We start from the raw sequence: 26,625 nt of genomic DNA, 5'->3' as shown, positions 1-26,625 counted from the left end.
ACGCCACAGGTAAATTGCCTAGGAGCAGGAAAGGTGACCTCAAGCTAGAGCCCCTTGGTTCCGCCTCCCAGGCTTCCACCCGCTACATTGTCACGTTAGGGGCAAAATCCTTTCACTCTGGCTACTACGGGCATTTGCGTCCGACTGGGCCTGGGAACTGGGCTACTTGTCTCCAGGGAAGCCCCAGCCAAACCAGGGCTGCGCCTTCTGAGGCACTGCGCATGCGCCTCCGCCCAGCGGTCTCAAGTCTTGCAGTCAGCCCCTCGCATTGCATATTCATTTCGAACTTCACTGCTTGTGACAGTACGATTGCATGCCCAGCTTTAACCTCCTCGCTTGGGCCGGGAATATTGCTCAGCGGCATAAGCACCTACCTGGCAAGCACAACAAGGTTGTGAGTTTGATCCCCAGTACCAAAAAACAAAACAAAACTGTTTCCTTCCTGGCCCTGGTGGGTAATCCCGGAGCCCTCACACTGCTCCATCCCCAGCTCTTTCAATTTATTTTCTTTGAGACAGGGTCTTCCCAATTGCGCAGGCTGAACCTGAATTTGTAATCCTCCTGCCTCAGCCTCCTGGAGTGCAGGCGGCTGGCACCACCATACCTGGCTTTGAAAGTTTTCTTAACTTTTGAATATTGTACTTCCTTTTTCGGGATCTCATGTTCCCCAGTTCTCTGATACTTTGTTCCACCTCCATGGTCACATGCTCTTCTCATTATCTCAGCTTCTTCTAAACGCCTTTGTTTTTTGTGAAGTCTATATAACCCAGAAGGTGCTCCTAGAAAGCAGAGCTCAGCAGCTGGGGCTTTTCCCAGACAGGCTTCCTGTGGGCTCCCAGAAGTCTGACCAGAACGCTGGCTTTGCCTGGTCCTCAGCCCAACAAGGCCCCTCAGTCCCGCCAAGAGGTGCAAAGCCAAGAAGCTGGCTCCTTGTCCTGCTGCTCTGTGGGCACTGGGCTTTGGCCCCGCCCCTTGAGAGGACCCGCCAGGAGCCCTTGGGGTTCCAGAGCTCCTCTCCAGGACCCTGTGCTCTGTGCCTTAATTTCCCCGCTCTTTGGAGCCACTCCCACTGATCCACACTGCAGCTCCCTCGAGTGCTGTTGACAAATCTTCCCTGAGTCCTTGTCCTCAGGCTCAGGCCACTGCTGCTGACTGTCATGCTACTCTCCTTGCCTAAGTGCTTGGAGGTGAGCCTGTGGGCTGTGTAGCCATTCATTCCACCACGGCCATGCTACAGCCTCCTGGCTGCTTGCATTCTAAGCTCAGATACTGCGCTGGCCACTTCTGCAGACTGGGCATAGCTTGCATACCTTCCTGCCAGGCTTAGACTCCATACTCTCTTCTGGCCGGGCAGGGCCTTTCCCCTTTATTGTGATCAATGACTTTTTGTGTGTGTTGAGGATGGAACTCACGACCTTATGCTTGCCAGGCAGGCACTTAACCCACTGAACTAAATCCCAAGCTAATGACTCTTTCCAAAAGCAGAGATGTCCTGTGCCCACCCCACTGTCAGTACTAGGCAGAAGCAGTAAACAATAAGTCCTAAATTTGATTTTCACAGTTTATAAAAAGGAACAACGGTGTCGACTGCATGCATATGCAGGAAGCACAAGTCTAAAGACCTTCGGTGGATTCAGCTGTTTTGCCCTGGAGAACTGATGAAACATGCCCAGCTCCTGGGCAGTGGAGGTGGCACAGTTTACAACCCCAGGACTCAGGAGGATGAGGCAGGAAGGTCCCATGCCCCAGGCCAGCCTGGGCTACCAGTGAGTCTTATGTCAGGAAGAAATAAACAGAAACAGTGAAGCTGTCTGCAGTCTCCTGTCCTGTAGGTACTCCGCCCAAGGCTGCTCCACAGGTCAACTACATGGGCACACCCAGTTTTATTTATCTAGCACTCGATCATGTTTACAATTACTTATTTTGTTAATTCCTGACTTCTCTGGATGTAAGCCTGTGAGGGTAGGTTTTTTTTTTTGTACCGGGAATCAAAACTCAGGACCTTATGCTTGCTTAGGAAGGGATCTTTCTGCCTGCTCTTTGGGGTGGACAGACACCTGCTTGGCTGATCACTTGGACTAGATTGTTACCCTCACTTGTAGGCATCGAGCTACTGGACCATACCACAGTGTGTACAAACAGGATGCATCAGTGAAGCAACACTTGAGTCAGGATCAATGCTGGGCATGGTGGCTCACAACTGTCATCCAAGCACTGGGGAGGCTGAGGCAAGAGGATCCTAGCAAGGTCGATGCCAGCTCTCTACTGTGCAGTCACAGCAAGGCTCTGTCACAAAAAAAAAAAAAAAAAAAAAAAAAAAGGAGTGGCTCTAAGTGTGCATTCCCACTCACTGTATCACATCATTTTTTGGTAAAGGCCCCGGAAGACAGACGCGTAGAGCGCCAGGGTGACTTGGAAACAGACTCAGGAGGTGGGGATCCAGAGAGCACCGAAGCCCGGGAGCAGGGTAGCTGCGCCAGCCACACTGACCTTTCCCCGGAAGCGCTTGGCGCCCCGGCGCGAGTGCGCATGCCCGGCCGCCAGGGTCGCTCGGGGTCGAGCACGGCGCGGGGACGCGCGGGAGGGTCCGCCCCCGGGGCCGGGCGGCGCCTGCGCCCGCGGAGCTGTTCGTCAGGACGCGCCTGCTCGTTCTCGCCCAGGCCGCACACACGCCCGCGCGCCCGCGGGTGAGAAGGCGGCGTGCGACCCGGGGGGGGGCGGGGGCGGCGGAGCGGAGCGTAGAGAGGGTGCAAGATGGCGGACCGCTTCTCGCGCTTCAACGAGGACCGCGACTTCCAGGTAAATGCGGCGCCGCGGCAGGGGGCCCTGGGCCCTCCGCGACCTGGGCCCCGCCGGTGCGCGCCCCCGCCGGCCTCCGCCCTGGATGGCGGTGAGGCCCCGTCCCGCCTGCCGCGGCCTCTCAGCGCGGCCGGCCCGGCTCGGGGCGACGGGAAGGTTGGGCCTGGCTGGGAGCGCGGCCGCGGGGCTCGGGCGTTTGGTTCCGATCCCCCTGGGTGACGGCATCTCCTCCTTGTCCCCTTCCCGCCCGTCGCTCTGGAGCGACGCCGTCCGCATCGGCGTTGAGCTCCTGGGCAGGGGACTGAGAGGGCGGCCGGGCGCCTCCTCGGGAGGGAAGGCGGCGAGGAGCAGTGAGGACGGCCCAGCGAGGACGCCTTTGTGCCGGCGTTGCGGCCGCGGGGGGTCGGGTCGGGCCGGGCCGGGCCGGGCCGGGCTGCGCTCCCGCCGGGCCCTTGCACAGCTGCCCGGGGCGCAGGCGCAGGCGCTGGCGGAGCCCGCAGGGTCGGGACCGCGCGGACCGGGGCGGAACCCTGGGTGTGGAGGGCCGGACGCGCGTCCTCGAAGTTGGAAGCGGCTCTCCTAGCCCGTTGGCCCCTGAGAAAGGTGGGTTTTTCTTTCAGCAGGCCCTGGAAAACAAGAGTAGGCTGCAGGTGTGTGACTTTTGTTTGTGATTTTTAAAGAGACATACTGATATCGAGAAGCCTCGAATGGTTTTTAGAAGAGAGGGTGTCAAGGTGACCTAATAAATTGAAAGCAGGTGACATAGACAGGTTTTCAGAAGTGGCTGGCTGTCAGCCACAGCCTTTTAGCTGGCTTCTCAGACACAGGGTTAGTAGGGCCCTTGGGAGAAGACTTTGAAAGCTGGACAGCAGGGTGCAAATACTGTCCCCTGAAAAAATGGACATGATGTCTATCTTTGGATTACCCAGTTTCCATGTAAGGTGACTCTCTCCTCTTAGCTTCAGTTGCCTTACTTGACTGTATTTTCTGCTTTTCTGTTAAAGTATCCCACTTTTGCCGTATTGGGCCTGCCATCGAAAGGTCTCTTTAAGATTCAGGTGTGCACACTTGTGATCCCAGCACTGGGGAGACTGAGGCAGAAGGATCGAGGCAAGTTCGAGGCCAACCTGAACTGCATAGCGAGATCTTGTGTCGAAAAACAAACAAAAACCCCAAAAATTCAGATGTTGTAGCATTTTGGGTAAATAGGGTATTAAACATGGAAACCTTGAGAGCTCTTCCCGGGTTCCTGCAGAGTCTAAACCTGGCCTCCTCTTCTTCAACTCAACTTTCGGTGCAGTAGTATTTCCCAACCCTGAGAGGCTGAAGAGAAGAGGGTGAAGAAACTGCGTGAAACTGGGCATTTTGTTTAGACTACCTTGATCATGGATACACAAATACGATATTTCTTATATTTTTTTCTTTTCTTTTCTTTTCTTTTTTTTTTTTTTTTTTTTTTTTGTCTTTTTCGTTTTTATCGGTACCGGGGGTCGAACTCACGACTGCCTGCTTGCAAGGCAGGCGCTTATGCCGCTGAGCTAAATCCCCAGCCCCCAAGTACGATATTTCTACAAAATGAAATATTTCACCATAAAAAGGAACAGAAGCAAGCAATATAATAGTGCACGCCTGTAATCCCAGCACTCTTGAGAGGCTGATGCAGAAGGATCACAAGTTTGGGCCAGGCAGGCACAATTTAGAGACATGACATCTCAAAATACGAAAAATTTAAAAAGAACTGGAGATGTAAATGTGAAGGCCCTGAATTCAGTACCTATACTACCCCCCCAAAAAAAGAAGTGGAAGGGCTGGTGATTTTTTTTTTTTTTTTTTTTTTTTTTGTCTTTTTGAGACAGGGTCTCGTTATGCAGTTCAGGCTGGCTTTGAGCTCACTTTGTAGCCCAGGCTGATCTCGAACTCGCAACAATCCTCCTGTCTCAGCCTCTTGAGTGCTCACTTTTTTTTTTTTTTTTTTTTAGTGGTATGGCGATTGAACTCAGGACCATGCGCTTGCAAGGCAGGTGCTTATGCCGCTGAGCTAAATCCCTAGCCCCCCACAAATATTTTAGAATGAATGGATTTTTAGAAATGTTAGCATAATAATTTACTAAAGGGCAGGGGGCTGGAGATGTAGCTGAGTGCTTGCTTACCATTTATGTGACCCTGAGTTTGATCCCAGCACCACAAAAATTTAAGTAAATAAGTAAAATTGAGAAAAAAACCTCGTATAGTTTTTATTAAGATTTTATTTTAATAAAAAAGATTTCATGAGGTTATTTGCAAGGCTGAATGTACAGTTATGATTGTATACCTTTTTGGCAACAGGGTATCATTCTTTTTTTTCCCCCTTTAGCATATATACCATTGAGCTAAATCTCTGGCCAGGGTACCTCTTGAGAAGCAGAACAATTTAAAAAATATATGCAGTATCATTTCCAATGAAAAGTTACTTTAAAAATCGAGTATGATATTTTTTGATTTTTCTCTACCTCCTACGTACTGGGGATCAAACCCAGAGGCCTTCTATCAATAAGCTACATTTGAAACCCTTTTTAAAATTTTGAGACAACATCTTGCTAAGGTGCCCAGGCTGACCTTGAACTTGGGAGTCCTCCTTTTCCTTATTTTAATAAAATAACTATTTAAATTGGCTTTCATTAGTGATGGTCTTTGATTTAAAGTTTATTGGAGAGAAGAGCCGGGGATATGGCTCAACATAGTGCCTGCCTGGTGAGTTTGAGGTCGTGAGTTTGATTCCCTGTGCCAAAAAATTTAATTGGAGAGATAGTGATGTGTAATAGGAGCGCCTTCGTAATATATCTGAAACACTTTTCAGGTTCTCATGATCAAAATAAATGTGATACTGGGTGCTGTGGCCCATCCCTGTAATCCCAGCTACTAAGGAGGCTGAGACAGGCAGATGACAAGTCCAAGGATTGTCTTTGGCAGCTAACTGAGGCCGTCTCAAAAAGGGCTGAGGGTGTAGTTTAGTGGTAGAGTATCCCTGGGTTTGATTTCTGGTACCATCATAGAATAGATAAAATTTAAATGTGGCCTTCCCTGTTAAGGTTTTAAGTGATAAATCATACAAAGCCACTAATTCCACAGGAAGACAGAAGCATATGTATTAGCTAGTAGAGCAGGCCCATTGCTTTAAAAAGTTCTTATAGCGCTAGACATTTCTGTATTCCTCTTTGGTAAGTTCTAAATGATTGTCATTTCCTTTGCCATTAATTTTGCAATTATTTAAAAATTTTAGATTTTCATTTTTCACTGATTTACTGTCTAGTACGAATTCTGGTACATTTGAATGTTGTATCTTTAACTTAGTGTGGAGCCAGAGAGTTGGGCATGCTGCTAGATATTGTGAACATTTAAAGTGTCAAAAGTTTTTTATCATTTGTTTTCAGGGCTATGGTTCAAGTCAAGGGCGTGGCTAGGCTACTGCTGAGCTGTTCCTGCAGCTATACCACAGGTGTTTTATTTACACAAGGAGAGTAAGTGGTAGAGAGGTTAGCATTGCCTAGCATGCAGGAGGCCCTGGGTTCAATCCCCAGCAACACACTAGTGTGTGTGTGTACATATAGAGAAGCTTAACTGATGTGTGCTGTTGGAAGCACTTAATAATCATTACCAAGGACATAATTAAAAAAAAAAGATTAGTGACTTTAGTGTAATAAACAAGTATTTTTCTACAGGTTTTATGTGTGTTATTGTATAATACAAACTTTGGGCTATGTCTATACTAGGCAAGTGCTCTGCCCCAGCACACAGTTTCAGGCACCCTTTTTTTTTTTTTAACTTTAATCTTTTTATATTTTTGAGACAAGGGTCAGGATGACCTTGAACTTGCTATGTAGTTCAACAACTTCTGTGTACCTTGAATGTGTGATGACTATACCTTGAATGTGTGGTGATCCTCCTATCTCAGCTTCCCAAGGCCTGAGATTATGGGTGACTTTTAAGGTGCTATTTTGTGATTAGGAATCTGATCTCAATTTTTGTTTTTTTTTTGAGATGGTCTCACTGTTCCCGATCTCACTATGTAGCCCAGACTGACTTCAAACTCACTGTGATTCTCCTGCCTCAGCTTCCCAAGTGCTGGGATTATAGGTGTATGCCACTGCACCAAGCTTGACCTCAATTTCTGAATAAGAGACATTATTTCTGCCTGCATTTACCAGATAGGCCCTATTTATTGTGATTGAAGTGTTGGACAAATTATGGAAAATCCATAATGTGATTTAAGATACAGACCTACTCATCATGGATTTTCAGATCCAGTAGAGAAAATCTTCCTTTACACTGACGCATAGCTGGGAAGTGCTGTTAAGAGACCACCATGGTCTGCAGTCTTCTGTGGTTGTGACTGTGCCGGGGGACGGGGGGGGGGGGTGCCGGTAAGAGCATGTTCTATCATATGGTTGCCAAGGACTGCTGGTTCTCGGAGTTTCTGAGGGCACTGTGTATGTGAGACAAGTGCTGTACTATTTGGATACACCCTTGGCTGTATGCATTAGATTTTCAGTGGAAAGGAACTGTAGTAAAATGTCAGTGTCAGTGTGATAAAACAAGAAATAGCCCTTGGCGGGGGACCACACTTGAACATAGCACCCTGGCATGCCACCTGATGCCACTACCGATCTGCATCCCCCACCCCTTTTGAGACCAGCTCTCACTGAATTGCTTGGCCAGCCTCCAACTTTCAGTTCTGAGGAGCTGGGATTACAGGTGTGCACCACCACACCCACCAGGTACATTGTTAAAGGCCATAGTAAAAATGTAGAAGTTGCTCAAGAACTTTCTGTAGTTTATGTAAATAATCATAATGGTGTCAGTAAGCAGGCCATGCATTATTTCTATGTAGTTTGTGTGGGATTTGTTTTGTAGTGGCCAGGGATCAGGTCCAGTGCATGGTACAATCTAGGGAAGTGCTGTACCATTGAGCTGTTACCCCATCGCCCTCTGCATTCCGTGTTGGATAGCAGAGTGTGACCTTCAAGAAACTTTATTTGACAGGGAGGGGCAGTTTGAGATAGGGTCCTCATGCCTGACCTGAGAAATTTTTAGTTGATACCAGTGAAAAGGTTGATAGTTTTAAGATATCTAAGTTGTAAAAGCATAATAGTGTGTTTTCTGTGTTTTATGATGGGATAGAGTTGGCATTCTAGAGCCAGACACAGTGACACCTGTAATCCCACATTCAGGAGGCTGAGGCAAGAGGATGACTGCAAGTTCAAGGCCAGCCTAGACTATACAGCAAGACTATATAAAAAAAAAAAGTTGACATTTCTAGCAGGCATGCCAGAGATGACACAGGTGGTGCTCCATTCCTTATTTCCTGAGTGTGTCTCTCTTACTGGAGAAATGCCACCAGCAGGAAAACCAGCAGTTTTTTTGGCTTTTTTTTTTTTTTTTTTTTTGTCTTTTTCTTTTTTATTGGTACCTGGGATTAACTCACGACTGCCTGCTTGCTTATGCTGCTGAGCTAAATCCCCGGCCCCCAAAAACCAGCAGTTTTAATCTCACCCGTTCCCTTTGAGTGTGATAGGTGTGAAGGATTGGAACCTAGGTAGTAACCAGTTTCAGAATCCCAGTGATGACACAGGTGGTTAGTAGCAGGAGCAAAGTGATGATGTTACTTCTTAGTGTCTTCTCAGGTGAGTAGGTCCCGATGCAGGACACTCTGGAGTGGATGTGAAGGGTGCAGGAGCATTTTAAAAAGGGAGACCCAGCAGACAGTAGCACCACAGAGAAAGTTTGTAACTGCATTTGGGGGCTTTCTGCCCTGCCCTGCCCTGCAGATGGAGGGCAAGGGGCTGAGAAGCTCTGCGCACAGCTTCATGTGGGGCGTGCTTGCCTTGGAGGTCAAGAGGGGTCAGGCCCTGGCAGGTGTGCTGTTAGCGTGATGACACAAAGGCTACTCTAGTACAGTCAGAATTACCCTGAAGCAGGACAGGGGACAGAGCTCTGTTGGTAGAGTGTGGCCCTGGGCCTGAACCCCAGTTCCACAAGAAAAAAAGAACCAAAACCAGCCAAAAAAATCTGGGGCTGGGTATAACCCTAGGGATAGAGCTCTCACCAGCATGTGTGAGGCTTGGGTTCATCCTCGGTATCCCCCCATAAGTAAATACAAAAATGGAGGAAAAAAACTGTAGGTATAGATGTGTGTATGTATAAAAACCCCGAAGCCCTTGTTGTTTTATTTCTTTTTCTTTTTCTTTTTCTTTTTCTTTTTTTTTTTTTGTCTTTTTCCTTTTTATCGTTACAGGGGATCGAACTCACGACTGCCTGCTTGCAAGGCAGGCACTTATGCCGCTGAGCTAAATCCCCAGCCCCGTGTTTTGTTTCTTGTATGTTGCATTTCTCTTCTCCAGAAGATGTGTGTGTGTTTTCAGACAGATTTTGTTATGTAGTTTAGGCTGGTCTTGAGCTCATGGTGATTCTCCCAACTCAGCATCTCAAGTGCTGGGATTCCAGGCACTGCCATGCCAGGTCTCCCAGGGTATATATAGCCCAGCAGGGTATAGTGCTGTACTCCTTTTATCCCAGACTCTGGGAAGCTGAAGTAGGAGTTCACAAGTTTGGTGAGACCCATTTCAAAATAAAAAACGGCAGGAGGTATAGCTCAGTGCAGAGGTGCTGGGTTCGGTCCCCAGTACCTCCTCACCCACACACGCAAATTGCCAGGCTTGCTGAAAACACTCCTGTAATCTCAGCGTTTTTGGAGGCTGCATGTTCAAGGACATCCTTGAAAAATTAGCAGGATCTTGTTTAAAAAAGTAAAAAGGGACTGGGTCTGGGAGTACATGCCTGGGGACACTGAGAGTTAAAGGTTAGCCTGAACTGCAAAGTAAATTCAAGCTGAGCCTGAACTGCATAGCAAAACCCTGTTTCAAAAAGATGGGGTAGGGAAGCTAGAGATGTAGCTCATGGTGAGATGTTTGGTTTGATCCCCAGTACTGCAAAAATTAAAACACACCCCTAATAATGGTGCTTTATAATTGAGGTATATATGCCTGTGATTTCTGTTTGGGTACTTGGAGGAGAGATCCTTCTGTTGCTGGAGATTAAACTCTAAAAGTAGCGCCTTTACAATGAGTGTTCCTCCTGCCTCAGCCTCCCTGCATGATCGGAGTACACCACCACACCCAGCTCAATCTGTTTTCTTGTGGTTGATTACCATTTTCTCCACAGGGACATAGCTCAGTACTGGAGTGCTTTACTGTGTCATGGCCCTGTTTCAGTCCTTAGGACCATAAAGAAAAACTTTGAAACAGAGTAGTCCATGAGATCTCAAAGTGTGGGTTGGAAGCCATGTTGAGGTTTTGTCTTTGTTCTTGTGATTTAATCTGTAATATTTTATTCATGGGACTGGGTGGTGGCTTGATGTAGATATCTAGCTCTTTTGGGGGACAGGGGAGACAGGGTCTTGCTTTGTAGTTCAGGTTGGCCTTGAACTCACAGTGCCTTAAACTTGCAGTGATTCTTCTGTCTCAGGCTCCCAAGTGCTGGGATAAATGCTATGTCCACCACACTTGGTAGTTACACAGTTCTTGAATTCTGTTCAGATCCTTCTTTGAAACACCTCGATACTTTTGCCTGCCCGTCTGGTGTTATAGTAATTCTCTTTGCATATTAGCACTAAATGGTTGCAGATCCATGGTGATTACCACAGTAGTTGCAGATGACTGCCAGATGCTGAAAGAAGGCATTGATTTGACACTGCAGTAGATACTAGAAGATGTTGTAATGATTTTCCACTTAACAAAGAGTGAATTGTCTGGTAAACTGTGGCCGTTAGCCACATGGCCTTAGTGGGCGCTATGTTAGTGTGTGGGGGTTTAATGTACACAAGCTGAAGAGAGTGCGTTGTATTGTCATGCTGGTACCTAAAGTATTTCTTTGAGATTTAAACAAATATGTTTAAGGTTTCTTTTTGAACTGGGCTTGAACCCAGGGGTGCTCTATGACTGAGTGTATCCCCTGTTCTTTTAATTGCATGATTGATGGATTGATTGTGAGACTGGGACTTGAACCCAAGACCTTTGCCTTGAGCTACATCTTCAGCCCTTTCTTCAATTTTTTATTTGAGACAGAGTTACTAAGTTTTTCATACTGGACTGGAACTTGATACCCTCTTGCCTCAGCCTTCCAGAGTGCTGGGATTTCAAGCAGCTGAGTTTAGTGTTTCATACTTAATTTAGGTATGAGTGGAGGAGAAGGTGGCTGAAGTTGCCCTGGCACGGTACATAAGGTTCATAGCACTTGGTATTTTAGTACATACGATGGACAGAAAGGGTTAGAGAGTGAAATAGAAGTTTCTTTCTTTCTTTCTTTCTTTTTTTTTTTTTAATATTCCTTTTTGTGACAGTTTTGAGGAGAAATAATTCATGTATAAAGCAAGACACACCAAGCAGCCAAAAGACACCTTTGTACTGTGATAGATGGTCTCATCGAATTAAGTTTCTAATTATAGGCTGTTTTTGCTAGTCTTTGGCAATTACTTTGATTGCAGAGAAATACACACACACACACACACACACACACACACACACACACACACCCTGACCTTTATTTTATTTTATTTATTTACTTTTTTGGTACCGGGGATCGAACTCACGACTTCATGCTTGCCAGGCAGGTGCTTAAGCCACTGACCTAAATCCCCAGCCCTGTTTTTTTGTCTTTTTGAGACAGGATCTCACTGTGAAGTTCAGGCTGGCCTTGGGCTCACTTTGTAGCCCAGGCTGGTCTCAAAATTGCAATGATCTTCGTGTCTCAGCCTCCTGAGTGCTGGGATTATAGGAGTGTGCCACCATGCCCAGCTCTCACTTTTATTTATTTATTTATTTCTCACCTTTATTTTTTGAGACACAGTCTCACTGAATTGTCCAGACTGGGTATGGGATCCTCCTGCCTCAGCCTTCCAGCATGCTAGGATTACTGGTGTGCCCCCACACATCTAGCACGTTAAGAAGTTTCTTAAGAACAAAAGTGGCCGAAAAATTAGTTCAGTATTTATCTCAAGAATAATTTGTAGAATACAGACCTGTTTTTGAAAACACGGGTAAGTTAAAAGTATGTAAAACCTGGGGGTGATTGGTAGGATTGATGTGCTGTGGTTCTCATGGTGAGTAGTCAGGAACCAGGGTGGGGAGGCCTAGGGCTGGGACAGGGAAGGTAGCTGAGAGCCAGCATGTGCAGGGATTCCTGCTGTTCACCTCCAGAGGCGAGGTGGCGAGCTCCAGCTGGAGATGAGGGTGGTAGCAACAGCGCCTTTATTGCAGTCCTGCATGGGCAGTAACTCTGTTTCCCTGATGGAGAGACTAAGGCCTAGGAAAGTTTTTTCCTAGTGCAGAGGTGAGGTTTCCTTCCCCCTACCCTCAGCAGTGCTGAGATTTGAACCTAAGGCCTTGGCTTGTATGAGTTGGGTGAGGCCTTGCTATTTATTGTATGCCACTCCCAGGGTTTTGAGCTTTGCTCTCCCTAGCTCTTCAGTGCTTTCTTTTTATTGTGTGAATTGGCTTCTCTTCCAGGAGATGAGTGTTGATGTTATCATAGTTGGCAAATGATTTTTTGTTTGTTTGTTTGAGACTGGGTCTCCTAATGTAGTTCAGGAGGCTGGTCTTGAACTCTATTGTGTGTAGCCAGACTGGCCTCAGACTTATAGTGATCCTCCTGGCTCAGCCTCCCAGTGGGTTACAGTTTGCCTTCCTTGGCTGCAGGTGATTTTTAATGTGTCAGCATTTTCCACCAGGTAGCTGGTAAGTAGTTGATATTCTTAGAGATCATATTTTTGTTTCAGAAGCATCTCTAATAAATTTAATTGATTATGACTTCCTGCTGATTTTTTTCACTGTGTGGAAGTTTGGCAGACAATCCCATTCTATTTCCCAAACGCTTGACGTCATGAGGGGATAAAAAAGACAACTTAGTACATTTAGTTCATTTGCTTTCAGGAAGACTAGGTGGGAAGGAGCATGGAAGGTAGGTACTGTCAGGCTGGGGTGCTGTGCACTTACCCTTCTCCATTGTGATATCAGAACTTGCTTTGTGTGGCACCTGGTAAGGATGCTAGGGGCCATGGTATGCTGGGTGCATATGACATGCCAGGTCCAGTGTCGTGAAATTTTGGAAATGGTCCAATCCAAGGGACCTTTCACACTAGGTGGTGTGATATCCTCCATTTTACAGATGGTGAAACTGAAGCTTAGAGAAATTGAGGCAACAGAGTTATAGTAAACTCAGATTTCAGTCTTGCTCATTCTTACATGTGACTGTAGTCCCAGCACTATGTCCCTTAGGCAGAAGGATCCTGAATTATAACTCAGCCTGACTTAGTGAGACCCTATCTCAGAATGAAAAATAAAGAGGAGCTGAAGATACAGCTCAGGGCCAAGGCCCTGGGTTATAGTAAGTCAGTGGGTAAATAGTAAGTCAGTGCATGAGTGAAAAATGTGAATTTCCCTGTGGTTCCTATATCCCCACCTTCCGTGCTGCTGCTTGTTACCTGGACACAGTAGGCATTTCCTGTTCTGCTTTTGCATGTGTTCCTCCCTGTCCAGAACCAGGTTTCTAGCAAATTCCTACTGGCTTGCCAAGACTCGGTTGTCTGTCTCTGTGAGGAACCATGGTTCATACAGTTTTTATATGGTATTTGTGAAAGAGCTTACTTCGTAGAGCAGATGTATCCATGAAAGCAACCAAAAGAAAAGAAATCTATTTATAGAATAAACTCCAGAGTTAAAATTCAGTATTTTAGTTAAATACCTCCAGTTTTTATTGTATTTATTAAGTGTTCAGTGATGGGGGGTTTAAAGATATCAGTTCAGATTGAAGTGGTGCCGGGCCGTGTGGAAGTCTGTGTGTTTCAGGTCCAGGTGGCAGGTGTTGGTGTGTATGCACAGGGACTTCTGGCTTCCCCAAACTGGCCACAACTAGCACAGTGCTGCTTTTCTCCAGAGAACACTGGAGCTCTTGGTGGTCTGAGAGAGATGATTGAGTACTCGTCTTGTGCCTTGCCTCCTTCATAGAAATTTTCCTAAAAACTTTGATTTTGTTGTCCTTTTTAATGTTCTCAGTCACAAAAGTGGGTAAGCAGGTATTGACTCAGTAAAACAACTCAGCCTGCTGTCCCAAGGACACCTTCCCTGGCAGAGGTAATTGCTTTGTCATCGGTGCACCTCCAGCACCTCAGTCTGTCTTGGGGCATCATGCGCCAACTGCTGGGTGTGGTATTGTGTGGCCCCCAGAGCAGCTTCTGTTACTGTCCTCCTTATAGATGAGGAACTTGAGAGGGCACATAGCTAGCGAGTCAGAGCTCAGACTTCAGGGAATGTGGGCCAGTTGCAGCTTTTCATCACTATGTTGCCAGCACCTCTAGCACCTGTATCTTGAACCATTTATCTTACCTACTGGGCAAGCTCCCTGGAGTGCAAAGTCCTTCATTCGTGCTTCTTGTTCATTGTGAACCAGTCTGGTTCAAAAAAATTGCTTAGATTCTTTTCCCTTTTTCTTCTGTTAATGGGGACTGAACCCAGGACCTTTGTACTGAGCTACATCTCTAATCCTTTCTTTAATGTTGATTTATTTTGAGAGAGGGTCTCACTATACGGGGCTCCAATTTGTGATCCTCCTGCGTTGGCCATCAACACAGTGCTGGAATTGCAGGCCTGTAACACCCTAACTAGTTAGTTAGATATTACAATTTTTTTGTGACAGTGAGGTATTGCATAATACAGTTGTATTAATTCTTACTTATTTTTCATGCCTGTTAGTATTTGTTTTCTATAGTTGGGTGCACTGGTATTTGTTGCATATGTATTTATGAGTGTTTTCTTCTCCTCTTGGATTGTTCCCTTTATGAGGATGTAGTGACCTTCTTTAGCTCTCTTAATCAGTTTTGGTTTGAAATTATTCACTTTGTTTGCAAATAGAATAGATATCCTTGGCTTTTTCTGAGTTCCTGTCGCATAAAGTATTGTTTTGCATCCTTTGACTTTCATTCTATGAATTTCCTTTTGAATTTTAGGTGTGTTTCTTGTATGCAGCATATAGTCTGATTTTGCTTCTTGATGCATTCTGCCAATCTTTGTCTTTTTTTTTTTTTTTTTTTTTTTCTTTTTCCTTTTTATCGGTACCAGGGATCAAACTCACGACTGCCTGCTTGCAAGGCAGGCACCTTATGCCACTGAGCTAAATCCCCAGCCCCCAATCTTTGTCCTTTGATTGGTGAATTGAGACCATTAACATTGGTGGTTCTAACTGATATGTATTAACTTGCCCTTGTCATGTTGTTTTCCTATTGTTGACTTTCCCTTTTATTTTCTGGTTTCTGATTATTTGCCTTGCCTGGTGTGTTCCTTCTGTTGGGGTTTATGGGATTGTAGTCCTTGGTTTTGGTTTTCGTTTTTTTTTTTTGGCTTTTTCATTTTTATTGGTACCAGGGATCGAACTCACGACCGCCTGCTTGCAAGGCAGGTGCTTATGCCGCTGAGCTAAACCCCCAGCTCCGATTGTAGTCCTTGTTAACTCTTCCTAGAACATCCTTCAAAACATTCTGGAGTGCTGGTTTGGTAGTTATTACTCTTCTCATATGAAGGGCTGGGGATGTAACTCAGTGGCACAGGGTCCTGCCTGGCAAGCATGAGGTTATGAGTTTGATTCCCGGTACCAAAACTATATATAGCTTAGGAGTTAGCTCAGTGGCATAAGTGCCTTCCCAGCAGGTGCCGGATCATGAGTTTGATGCGCCCCCCCCCCCCCCAAAAAAAAGTCTCCTCATACGTTTCTTTGCCTTGGAAGTCAGATATTTCAGTTAGTGATTTAAGGAAGGTGGCTATATTCGGGGGGGGGGGACACTTAAAAGGCCTTAGAAGACTGTCCAGAGATTCCCTGGTTTCCTGAAGCCTGTATAGGTTGAGCTGTCAGTTTCTGTGATATCTTACAGACTCAGGCGAGGGACAGTTCAAGGACAAAGCTTATATTAGGGATGATTATCATCTCACTATTTTATAGCATTATGGCAATCACTTTTTAGTTTTGAGTTTGCTTTTGTGTGGCATGCTCCTCAGAAAATTGATTTTCTGTGGACCGTTCCAGAATTTTTGTCAAGATGTCTGAATGAAGAAGACTGTGTTAGGCCAGTCAGTGGTAAAGAACTAGCACACCATTAATGTGGGCTCTAAAGGGATTTTTGGAGTGTTCTCTCTGTACCTTTTTGAATGTATCAGGCGGTGTCTGCTGTATTTTGTATTAATTTCTGGCCTGTGGAGTTTTACAAGATCAGTTTTTCAGTTTAATGCTGTTTTGGGAAATCTGTCCTTTTCTTAATCAAATGATCTAGGAAATTTGATCTGGCAAATGGGTACACATGTATTTTTAGACAAGTGTGTGATATGCTCATACCCTTAATCCAGTGTAATGTGTTTTCCCCTTCTTAGTTACTTTCTGTGATTTCTAGCCAATCATCTTTCCTGTCAGCTTACATAGGGTTAAATTTATTTACTAAGTGAAATTTATTCCTTGGTTCCCCTTACCCTTTGCAGCTTGTGTGAGCACACTCTAGACAGCCTACTCATCAGGGTATGACGGGAAGCAGGCCTAGGGGAAGGTTTGGCCATTTGCTCAAAGTTGTTCAGCTAGCAAGTGGTAGAATAAGATGTGGTATTTTGCAGAGCTCTGGTTTCCAAATTGTACATAAGACACAGCTCAGTGTTAAGAGTCCTTGCCTAAGGTGTATATGACCCTGGGCTTGATCCCTGCACCATGAAAACAACCCTGTGTGGCCTTATAAACCCCAGTGTAGTTCTGGAAGGTTTGTGAGGACTCAACTCCAGTGCTGTTTTTGCCTTCTAAGTTGCAGTGACTTCCGAGTGAGCTAATGGGATGACACCAGCAGTCCTCAGAATGCCCAGCTCTTCATAGGCAGGCTTCTTTCTGAGCCAGTCTTTTTTTTTTTTTATCAGTACCAGGGATCGAACTCATGACTGCCTGCTTGCAAGACAGGTGCTTATGCAGCTGAGTTAAATCCCCAGCCCCCTGAGCCAGTTTTTTTTAAATGGCATTGTTGGAGCAGACTCTAAAACTGTTTCTACTGGGTATGGTGGCACATGCCTGTAATCCCAGCACTGGGTAGCCTGAAGCATGAGGATTGCCAAGAGTTTGAGGCTAGCCTGGGCCACGTAAGCAAGTTCAAGGTTAGTCTGCTGCAACTGGCCCATACCCTGCCCCCACAAAACCAATAAATAAATAAACAAATCGTCTCTTCCAAATATGTAGGGGAGGGAGATAGAGGACTTGAGTTACTTTTTCGGTGACAGGATTGGTTGTGCTCCTAGTTGGAATGTGGAGCTCTCTTAAGTGATTCTTTCTGCTAAACCTAGCATTTTTGTCAATGGCAGGTGAAATCAGCATCATTCTATACTTTGAATTGAGAAAGGCCAGGTATGCACAGTATATTGCTTGAACTGTGAGGTAGCACTCCCAAGTGTTACATCTTATCAGTGACATCAGACTCTAAGGAACTACTGACGGTCTCTACAATGCCACAGCCCGATTGTCCTTGGGGGACATTGGGAGCAGCAGGGACAGCAGCACCGCTGCTGGGGTGTGCTAGCCAGGTCAGGCCGAAAGGAGTAGCTGACAGCGATGCGGTTGCTGCCATGGAGGAGACCGCTTTCAGCTCTGCTCAGACCTGCAAGGTGAGAGCAGCTGGAAGTATTGAATGAAGACTGCGCTGTACAGTCTGTGGGTTCACGAGTGACTGTCCACCAGAAACTCTGGGTCCCCAGACTCTAGTTAGGAGTGGTGTTTTTCTTCTCCTTTTGTTTTGTGGAGGGAATTGCTTTTCATTTCAAAAAGATGCTTCTCAGGATTAGCAGAACAGTTAATTTGTCAATTTCTCTTTCTGTCCACTGGCCTCAAAGAGACGGCAGCACAGGTGGATGAACCTGTGTGAAGCTGGGGAGCTACAGGGCCGCCTTGCCTCAGAATTGGTGGGTGGGGAGGGAGCGCTGGGGGGCACCTGTCAGCCCTCAGACCCAGGAGACCCAGGGTGTCCGATCCTATCCCCAAGAGAAGCCAGGTTCAGAGGACGTATGGATTAGGCTGCACTGTGCAGTCGTGGTCTGGATTCCTCCAGCATCACCTGGCAGGAAGCACAGCCAAATGGTGCTTTCCCAGCCACAGCTTCAGACTGCCTTTCACAGGGCAGAGGGCAATCTTTCTTCGAAGGCAGGAGAGCAATGAAGTGGCCACCTCTACATTAAGAGGCCCATGATCTGTTCTGAGTAATTGGAAAGCAGGTAGAGATGGGACAAAAATTTGGTCTTAAAAGCGTGATGTTTTTCCTTTTTCCTCAGTACTGGAGATTGCACCAGACCTTAACAGCTGAGCTACATCCCAGCCCCCCACCTTTTTTTTTTTGGATCCTAGTACTTTTTAACTTTATTTTTTTATTTTAGTTTTATTTTGAAACAAGATTGTTAGTTACTAAATTGCCTGACTGGACTTGAATTTGTGATCTTCCTGCCTTAGCCTCCCAGGGTGCTGGGATTACAGATGTGAACCACCAGACCTGGCTTCATTACATTAAAAAAAAAAAGATACTAGATTTTAATAGTTACAGAAAAAGACAGAGGTAAGACAAGTTTTTTTTTTGTTTGTTTGTTTTTTTTTGTTTTTTTTTGTCTTTTATGAGAGGGGGGGTCTCGCTATGCAGTTCAGGCTGGTCTTGAGCTCACTTCGTAGCCCAGGCTGGTCTCGAACTCACAATGATCTTCCCACCTCAGCCTCCAGAGTGCTGGGATTATAGGCGTGAGCCACCTGAGCCCGGCTAAGACAAGTTGTTTTTTGTTTTGTTTTGTTTTTGGAACTGGGCATGAACTCACGACCTCAAACTTGCGAGGTAGACATTTATGCCGCTGAGGTAAATCCCCGGCCTTAAGACAAGCTCTTGAAGAATGCCAATATTGTGTTTTGCTATTTGAAATTATGGACCAGTGGTTATCATTTTTATCATTGAATAATGCCCCCCCTTTCAGCTCTAATTTCTCCCACTAATTACCAAATAGTTATTTACCAAAAGGCTACAGCTGTAGGATTATGTGGACTCCAAAATAAACACGAGTTAGCAAGTAGCAGGATTCCTTTTATAGATAAATTTAGAGCAGACCCCATCTCCTTGTATTTAAGTGATCACAGATAAATTTGTGTTACAGAAGTTTCCGTATGTGTCTTATGTTTGACCTTTAAATTTTTTTTAATGAGTAGAGGTCTTTTTTTAGCTTGGTAAAGTACTTTCAGAAATTTTACCTTTTTGGGGGGGGGGGAGGTGCCAGGGATTAAACCCTTGCAAGGCAGGTGCTTATGCCGCTGAGCTGAATCCCCAGCCCCCAAAGTCTTAATCTTTTATTAGTACATATTTGCTGTACATAATGATTATATTTCTTTCGGGCCATTGTACCTGTATATAACACATGTTAATTCATTTTATTTCTCCCCCCATCTCCATTTTTTGGACCCTTCCCATTTGCAAAAGATCTGTCTTCCCATTTCCCATTATCTTTTATTTTGCCCTTTAAATTATTTGTACTTTGGTTTTCTCATGTAAGAGAAATTATATGATATTTATTTAAGCATGTGTGTCTGACTTATTTCACTGAACAATATGGCCTCAGAGTGCATCAGATACTTCATTTACTTATCCTTCTGTATGGTAGAGTAGTACTCCATTGTAAGTATCCCATTCCTTTTATTTATTTATCTATTGACAGACATAAAGGCTGATTCCAAAATTTAGTTTTTGTGAGTTGTGCTCCTATAAACACGGGTGTGCCTGCATCTCTGTGATAGGATGGCTTTAATTCTTTTGGAGTGATATGTACCCCATAGTGATACATAGTGATATGTACCCCCTAACTGGGTGCTGGCTTCAAACTTTCCTTTCTTCTACTCTAGCCTCCCAGGTAGATGTAATTACAGGCATGTGGAAGATTGTACATTTGAATTCCTTGAAAACTTGTGACGTAGCACTTGATTTTAAAGTTCAGTGCTTTTAATTAGTTAAAAGTAATATTACCAGCAGAGATCAGTACTGTATTGATAGAGTTTTTATTTGCATTATTCTGACATTTTCTTTAATAGTAAAAATGTAGTATTGTTTGTGAAAGAAAAATCACCTGGCCATGGCCAGAGCATGCTCTCTGTATGTCCACAGTACTGGGTGCTGACTCATGGCTTCACATTCCCAGCCTTGTCTAGTTATTGCAGTACTCAGGCTCAAACCCAAGCCAGCGGACTGCTGAGCTATAGTTCTTGCCCTTTTTATTTTGTGACCAGGTCTTGTGAAGTTTCCCTGGTTGCCTTGAAACTTGAGATCCTCCTGTGTCAGTCTCCTGAGTAGCTAGTGTTAACAGATGTATATTCCATCCTGGGGTTCTTTGTTAAGATTTTCCCCTAGTGTTGTTTGAGAAAAAGTTGATATCCCAAATGGTTGACAGTGTTTTAATTAATAATTTCAGTGCTTGTCAGGAAAGGGTTCAAATTTTTAGCTTAGGAAGCTTATAATTTTTACCACCCACCCCCACCCCCTCCCCCTCCCCCACCCCCACCCCCACCCCCACCCCCACGGTGAGGGAAAGGAGGGCAAGTACTACACTGCTGAGTTCGACTCTGCTTCCTTATTTTCACTTTGATTTATTTCAAAGATACAGTGCTGGGAATTGAACTCGGGGCCTGTCACTGAGCTTCATTCCCAGCTCTTATTAATTTTTTTAATATTTTATTTTATTTTATACCAGGGATGGAACTCACAACCTTGTGCTTGCCAGGCAGTTGCTTATGCCACTGAGCTAAATCCCCAGCCCTTCTTTTTTATGTTACATTTTGAGACAGGATCTTGTTAAGCTGCTAAGTTGCCCAACCTGGGCTCAAACTTTCCATTTTCCTGCCTCAGCTTCCCAGCTGACTAGAATATGAAGTGTGCAACACTATGTCTGGCTACATTTGTTTTGTCTGAATTGGTGTGATTTTGGCTCTGCTGGAAAGGACTATAAAGTTAAAAATAACCCTTCTACTAGTTTAAGCTGTTGATAACACCTACTCCTTATGAACAATAACTGGAGCTTTCCTTTTTCAGGGTAATCACTTCGATCAGTATGAAGAAGGACACCTGGAAATTGAGCAAGCATCTCTCGACAAGCCTATAGAATCGGTAAGCTCCCGAGGCACCTGAGGGCTGTGGCGGTCAGGCAGGGAGTGCTTTCGTGCCCCTAATGTGAGTGGGATCAGCTGTCACCAACTGAAAGCGCAGCTCAGGGCTGTTCTCACGGTGTGACATGCAGTCCTCAGTTAGCATGCAGGGTAGAACCTAGTGTTTAATACATGGGGAAATAAGCCCCAAACAGAAGTAAACTAGGGTTTTGATGAAAAATATTTTGGCCCATACTGATATTCTGATAAAGATAGCAGTTAAAATTTAGTGTTTTTGCCAGGCGTGGTAGCTCAGATAGCACTTGGGAGGCTGGAGCAGGAGGATTACTGCAGATTTGAAACAAGCTTGGGCTACAAAGTGAGCTCAAGGCCAGCCTGAACTGCATAACGAGACCCTGTCTCAAAAATTAAAAAAAAAAAAAAAAGCTTCATATTTTTATGAATTAAATAAAGGAGGATATGTGTTTTGGCCTTTTAATATCTTTCCTAGGCAACATGGTCATGTGAAGTATCTGTTAATAACAGTTGAGCACTGCAGTGATGATTTTTTTTTTTTTTTTTTCACCAAACCTTGTTAAACTTGGTTGCAGTAGCTTGAAAAATGTTTGGGACTTTTGTCACAAGTTGATTTTCTAATACTGGAAATTGAACCTCAAGACCTTTGCACTGAGTTACTCCCTCAGCCTTTTTTTTTTTTGAGGCTGGGTTTTGTTAAATTACTAAGTTGCTCAGGCTGGACTCTAGTGTGAAGTCCTCCTGCATCAGGCTCAGAGAGGGCTGAGTACAGGTGTATGCTGCCATGCCTGGCTATTTCTTTCTTTACACTGGTTAGTTAGAGTTGTTAATGATAGCAAGCAACAAAACAAGGAAATTTATTTTTCCTGCCTCTTAATTTTATGAACTTTTAAATTTTTGAATATTATTTTTATTCTGAAAACCTGTTTGTTTGTTTTTGGTACTGGGAATTGAACTCAGGAGCTTGCGCTTGCCAGCCAGGCACTGTGCCACTGAGCTATATCCCTGGCCCCTCTAAAACCTATTGTTTTTAATTAACATAGCTCTTTGTTAAAATGTCTACACTTGTCACCATCAGTATTTAATATTTGTGTTTAAGTGTACCCTACTTAATAAGGGTTTCATTGAGTTGTGGGTAAAACTCAAATGGGGAATAAAACTCAGAGGAAATCTTAGTCAAAACAAGTCCGTCTTTCCCTTTAAGAAATACAGCATCTTTCCTGAAGGACAGTAATGAGGCAAGTTAGATTTGAACTTTTAGTTTTATTTTTAAACTTAGACATAATAAAGGCTCAGCATATATTTATGTTCCTAATTAGGTTGGTGTTATGTGTGTTTGTGTGTATGTTTAGATGTTTACAGAAATTTACACAACTTGGGGTGTTCGACATTTTTCTTCCACAGCAGTTGGCCCATATTAGCTAAGCAGCCATGATCTGGTTTGTATTGCACGGTCTGCCTTTTTCAAATTTCTTCTAGGGTTTCTTTTCTCCCCACCTCCCCTTCTTGTTTCTGTCCTTCTGGTCCAGTGAACACTGCATATAGTACCTTCTGTCAATGTGCTGGCATGATGCTAGACTCAGGCATGGCCCTAATAATGACGCATGCGATAATGCTGCAGAGGGAGAAGCATAATGCTGCAGAGGGAGAAGCACGGTTGGGGCAGAAGAAAGGCCAGGCCCACCCACCCAGCTGACTCACTCAGGTCTGAACTTTGCCCTTATCCTCTGAGGGATCATTACGAGGCAGATCTTTACAGTGAAGTTGGTAGCTAAAACCAGTATCCTGTACATGAAAATAATTACATTTTATTTAATTTTGTTTCTTTGGATCAAAGTTGAGGAACAGCCAGCCAGCAGCAGGGCCCCAGAGCCCTCTCCTGAGAGACTTGTGGTTGTTCACTGTTCTTACATGCGCTATAGCTCTGTGAGTGCTTTGCCCAGATGGCAGCAGGAAGTTTAATTAGTCTGGGTTTGCAATATATTACTACTACTATATTCAACAAGGTTTTTAAAAGGCAGTAGGTGATATTTAATATTTTTTAAGCTGCCTTCTAGGAGCACATTAAGTTTTTTCCAAAATTCCTTTCTGTGAGGCTAATGCTATCTTTACCCCTGTTGTCCAGCACTTTCTCTGTTTTGTGTTTTAGGCGGTACATCGTCAGAAGACAGTCTAGTTGAGCAGTCTCTTTGGGCCGGTTGCATATTAAGCACTGCTGTCTTCTCAGTTTAAGATAGCGGATGGTATAATACTCAGATTAGATATTTAGTTTTTTAATAAACATGTTCACAGATGTGTGACATGTTAATTGTAATCAAATTACTGCTGAAACACACAAATGTATGGCCCTCTGTGATGTGGTAGCTTAGGTGTGGGCCAGTGGTAGAGGTTCATGGCCTACATTGTGTTAGATAGATGTAGGACTCACAAGATAGCGCAGGGTCTTGTTTCTGCTACCTGATCATTTGGGAATGAAATTTAAAGTTTTAAAAGAAACTTCTACAATGATTGGCATTTTTTAAAAGAGTTATTTCTTGACCTCCACTCAAGAAAAAACAGCCCCCGTCCCCCAGGGAGTGCCCGGTGAACAGGAGCTGGCTGACTCTGGCCGGCTGGCTGGCTCTGCAGGCTGCCCGGGTTAGGGAAGTGGGTTGCTTTTCATATAGAAAGAGCCCTGCTGAATTAAGATCTTTCTCTGCAGCAATATCTACTGAGAGGTGCTGACTGTTTTGCTACAGCATGCAACTCAAAAGTGGCTGGAAATACATAGCTTTGGGAGTCTACAGATCATTTCAGGAGCTAAAAGTCGAAGCACAGTAGGTAGACTGTGCTTTGTTTTTTGTTTTTTGTTTTTGCCAAGGTAATCTGCAGCAGCTGGTAGCCATGGGGGTCTGCAGAGGTTTGTGCTAACAGGAGTGCCTATGTGAGGATTCTTGTGAGTATAGGGCTCAGGCCTTCTGTGTCGTGATAGGGTATGTTTGATGCACACCAGCACAGTGGGAGACTAAATGATGCAGCAGTGCACTGTGCTTCTACCTAACTTCTGAAGGAAGCCTCGATTTTTAGTGAGACAACAACAGGTAGTTCAGTGGGCAAATATTGGCAGCATATCAAAATCCAATGTTTGTATTTAATCTTATTTGGTGTTAGCCAGGTGTGGTGGCACATGCCTGTAGTCCCAGCACTCAGGGAGGGTGAGGCAGGAGGATTGTTGTGAGTACAAGACTAGCCTGGGATACAAAGTGAGCTCAAGGCCAGCCTGAACTACATAATGAGACTCTTTCTCAAAAACACACACATACACACAAATCGGTATAAAGTTTTATTTTTGTTTTTTTATGTCAGCCGTCCAAATATCCTTCAGTGAAATTTCTGGTCAAGAATAAAGCACCTAAGAAAATTAAGAAAGAATTGCCTGTCCACTTGATTACCTGCATTGAAGTGAAAGTATAGAGTAGTAACTTTCTTGGTCACTGTTGAAGATTAAGCTCAGGGGGCTTTGCCACTGAAGCCCTCACCCTCCTTAATATTAGAGTCTGCCCCCAGGCGTGTACATGGTAGGCAAGTGGTCTGCCACTGAGCTGTGGCCCCCTACCCTTGCCTAGGCTAGCCTCAGGCCCATCAACTTCTTTTTTTTTTTTTTTTTTTTTTTTTTTTTTTGTCTTTTTCCTTTTTATTGGTACCAGGGATCAAACTCACGACTGCCTGCTCGCAAGGCAGGCACTTATGCCACTGAGCTAAATCCCCAGCCCCCAGGCCCATCAACTTCTACATCATCAGCCTTCTTGGCCATGTACCTGAACTCAGGCATATATATATTTATATATATATTTATTTATTATAAAATGTGGTGCTAGAGATCGAACCCAAGGCTTTGCACATGATAGCAAGCATACTACCACTGAGCTGCAACCCCAGCCTCTGGTTTTGAGGCAGGATTTTGCTAGGTTGCCCAGGCTGGCCCTGATCCTGTGATCCTCGTGGTTCAGCCTCTAGTGTAGCTGGGATGCCAAGCGCACATCACTGTGTTGGCCCACATTTTACCCTTAAAAACAAAACAAACCAAAAAAAAGCACACTTTTCTAAACTTGTAATTTGAAAGTCATGGTTGTTTTATGAGACTTGTAGGTCCTGGCTATTGTAGTTTTTGACCACATACTCAAAGGTAAGATGTTAGAAGACAAAACTTCCCCTAAGCCACAGTGCAGTCTAGGGTTGCGTTGTGGTATGTTGGCAGTGTATGTGGTCCTTACGACCCTGTCCCAGCATGAAGATGAGTGTCAGATGTGGGAGTGATGTCAGGTGCACAGAGGGCAGCACCTCCAGCTGACCCAGAGTGTGCTGTCACTGGCACACATCCAGGCACAGTTGTCATCAGATGGCTGTCACTCTAAACCCTGGCTTCATTGTTGGGTCAATTGGTAAATTTAAAAAATCAGTGTAAGCTTTCAACTTCTAGGTGCTTGTATTCAGTTGCTCACTTAGGGACAGAAGCATAGTTGGACTTTTGTCATATTACATATCCTTTCAGATCTGTGGACTCCATTAGTTTCAAATGTAACTCTTGAGATGCTGATTTGACATTTCGCAGTGACCTTATGTGGACTGCACTACAAATAGCGTGCTTCTTAGAGCTGAATGGTGTAGCATCACTGGCTTTTCCCTCTGGTCTGCGTTGTGCCATCTGTAGTATGCTATAGATTTTCTGTTTTGGGAGTTTTTACAACTTGTCATTTGCATGAGTTCACATAGTAGCATTTGGTTCTTGCTTACAGAGTCTTTAATACACAATCAGCAAAGCTTACGATCCACTCAAGAGACATTTTGTCACTGTTAAAAATGGGCTTAATTGTGTAAACGAAATGTGGCTGTCAACTAAAAGAAAATCCAGTATGTTACTAATGCTCATCTAGTCACTGACATACTTGTAGTAGTTTTTCCTTGAGACAGAAGTGTAAAATTTTGGAGTTAACTCTGTATAATAGAGTAACTTTGCGTGTGGTTTGGCAGGCTCCTATCATACACAATGTTGGTGTAGTTGCCAAAATGCCTCTTGCTACCGAGGATCAGCAAGTGGAACAGAGGTTCCTGGGAAGGCTTTCTCCTTGATATTTAATTCATAAATAAAGATATCAAGGGGTGGGGCTGGGGGTTTAGCTCAGCCGCATAAGCGCCTGCCTTGAAAGCAGGCAGTCGTGGGGTTCGATCCCCGGTACCAATAAAAAGGAAAAAGACAAAAAAAAAATTTTACTAAGATATCAAGGAGTGACTGAAATAGTTAGTTGCCAGAGGTTTTGCTTGCTAGTGTTGTTCTCAGTATATGGGAAGTTGTTCATGATGCCTATTTCTTGCTTTCAAAGATCTTCCCATTTGAAAGTTCTCTCCCTCTCACATAAGCAGAGAGGAGCAGAGGTTGGATATGCAGTGTTTTCATTGTTCATTGAAGTTTAGAAACAGAAGCAAAAGGCCAGCCACCCGCAGAGCCTGCATCTTGGGGAAGGGCCCATGTGAAGCACCAGCCTTTCTGCAGAGGCACAGGGCACCACCAGGTGGTCAGGATGGAGGGAAAGTCCTGTGTTTCTGGTTGTTGCTCAC

General features: G+C 44.7%; 1 protein-coding gene across 7 annotated transcripts in view; it reads left to right on the top strand.

The window, feature by feature from the left end:
- Positions 1-2,607: 2,607 nt before the first annotated feature.
- Gpatch8 (G-patch domain containing 8) overlaps positions 2,608-26,625 on the top strand; it is a 73,031-nt gene continuing 49,013 nt past the window's right edge. The window contains exons 1-3 of one of the 7 annotated variants that reach the window (XM_063251703.1): positions 2,781-2,799; positions 20,942-21,016; positions 22,435-22,469. Coding sequence is in view for 1 of the 7 variants with exons in the window: in XM_063251701.1 (XP_063107771.1) it covers positions 2,755-2,799; positions 20,942-21,016 (120 nt within the window). In the remaining 6 variants the exon portion in view is untranslated. Of the gene's footprint in view, positions 2,800-20,935; positions 21,017-22,434; positions 22,470-26,625 lie in introns of those variants that run through there. The other 6 variants (XM_063251701.1, XM_063251704.1, XM_063251702.1 and 3 more) reach the window with 6 other exon arrangements.

The sequence above is a fragment of the Cavia porcellus genome, unplaced genomic scaffold (assembly GCF_034190915.1).
Source record: "Cavia porcellus strain 051 isolate PalLab524CR breed Dunkin Hartley unplaced genomic scaffold, mCavPor4.1 scaffold_6, whole genome shotgun sequence".
Lineage (NCBI taxonomy): Eukaryota > Metazoa > Chordata > Mammalia > Rodentia > Caviidae > Cavia > Cavia porcellus.
The sequence above is the reverse complement of the archived record's forward strand: the minus strand, read 5'-3'. Positions and strand labels throughout refer to the sequence as shown.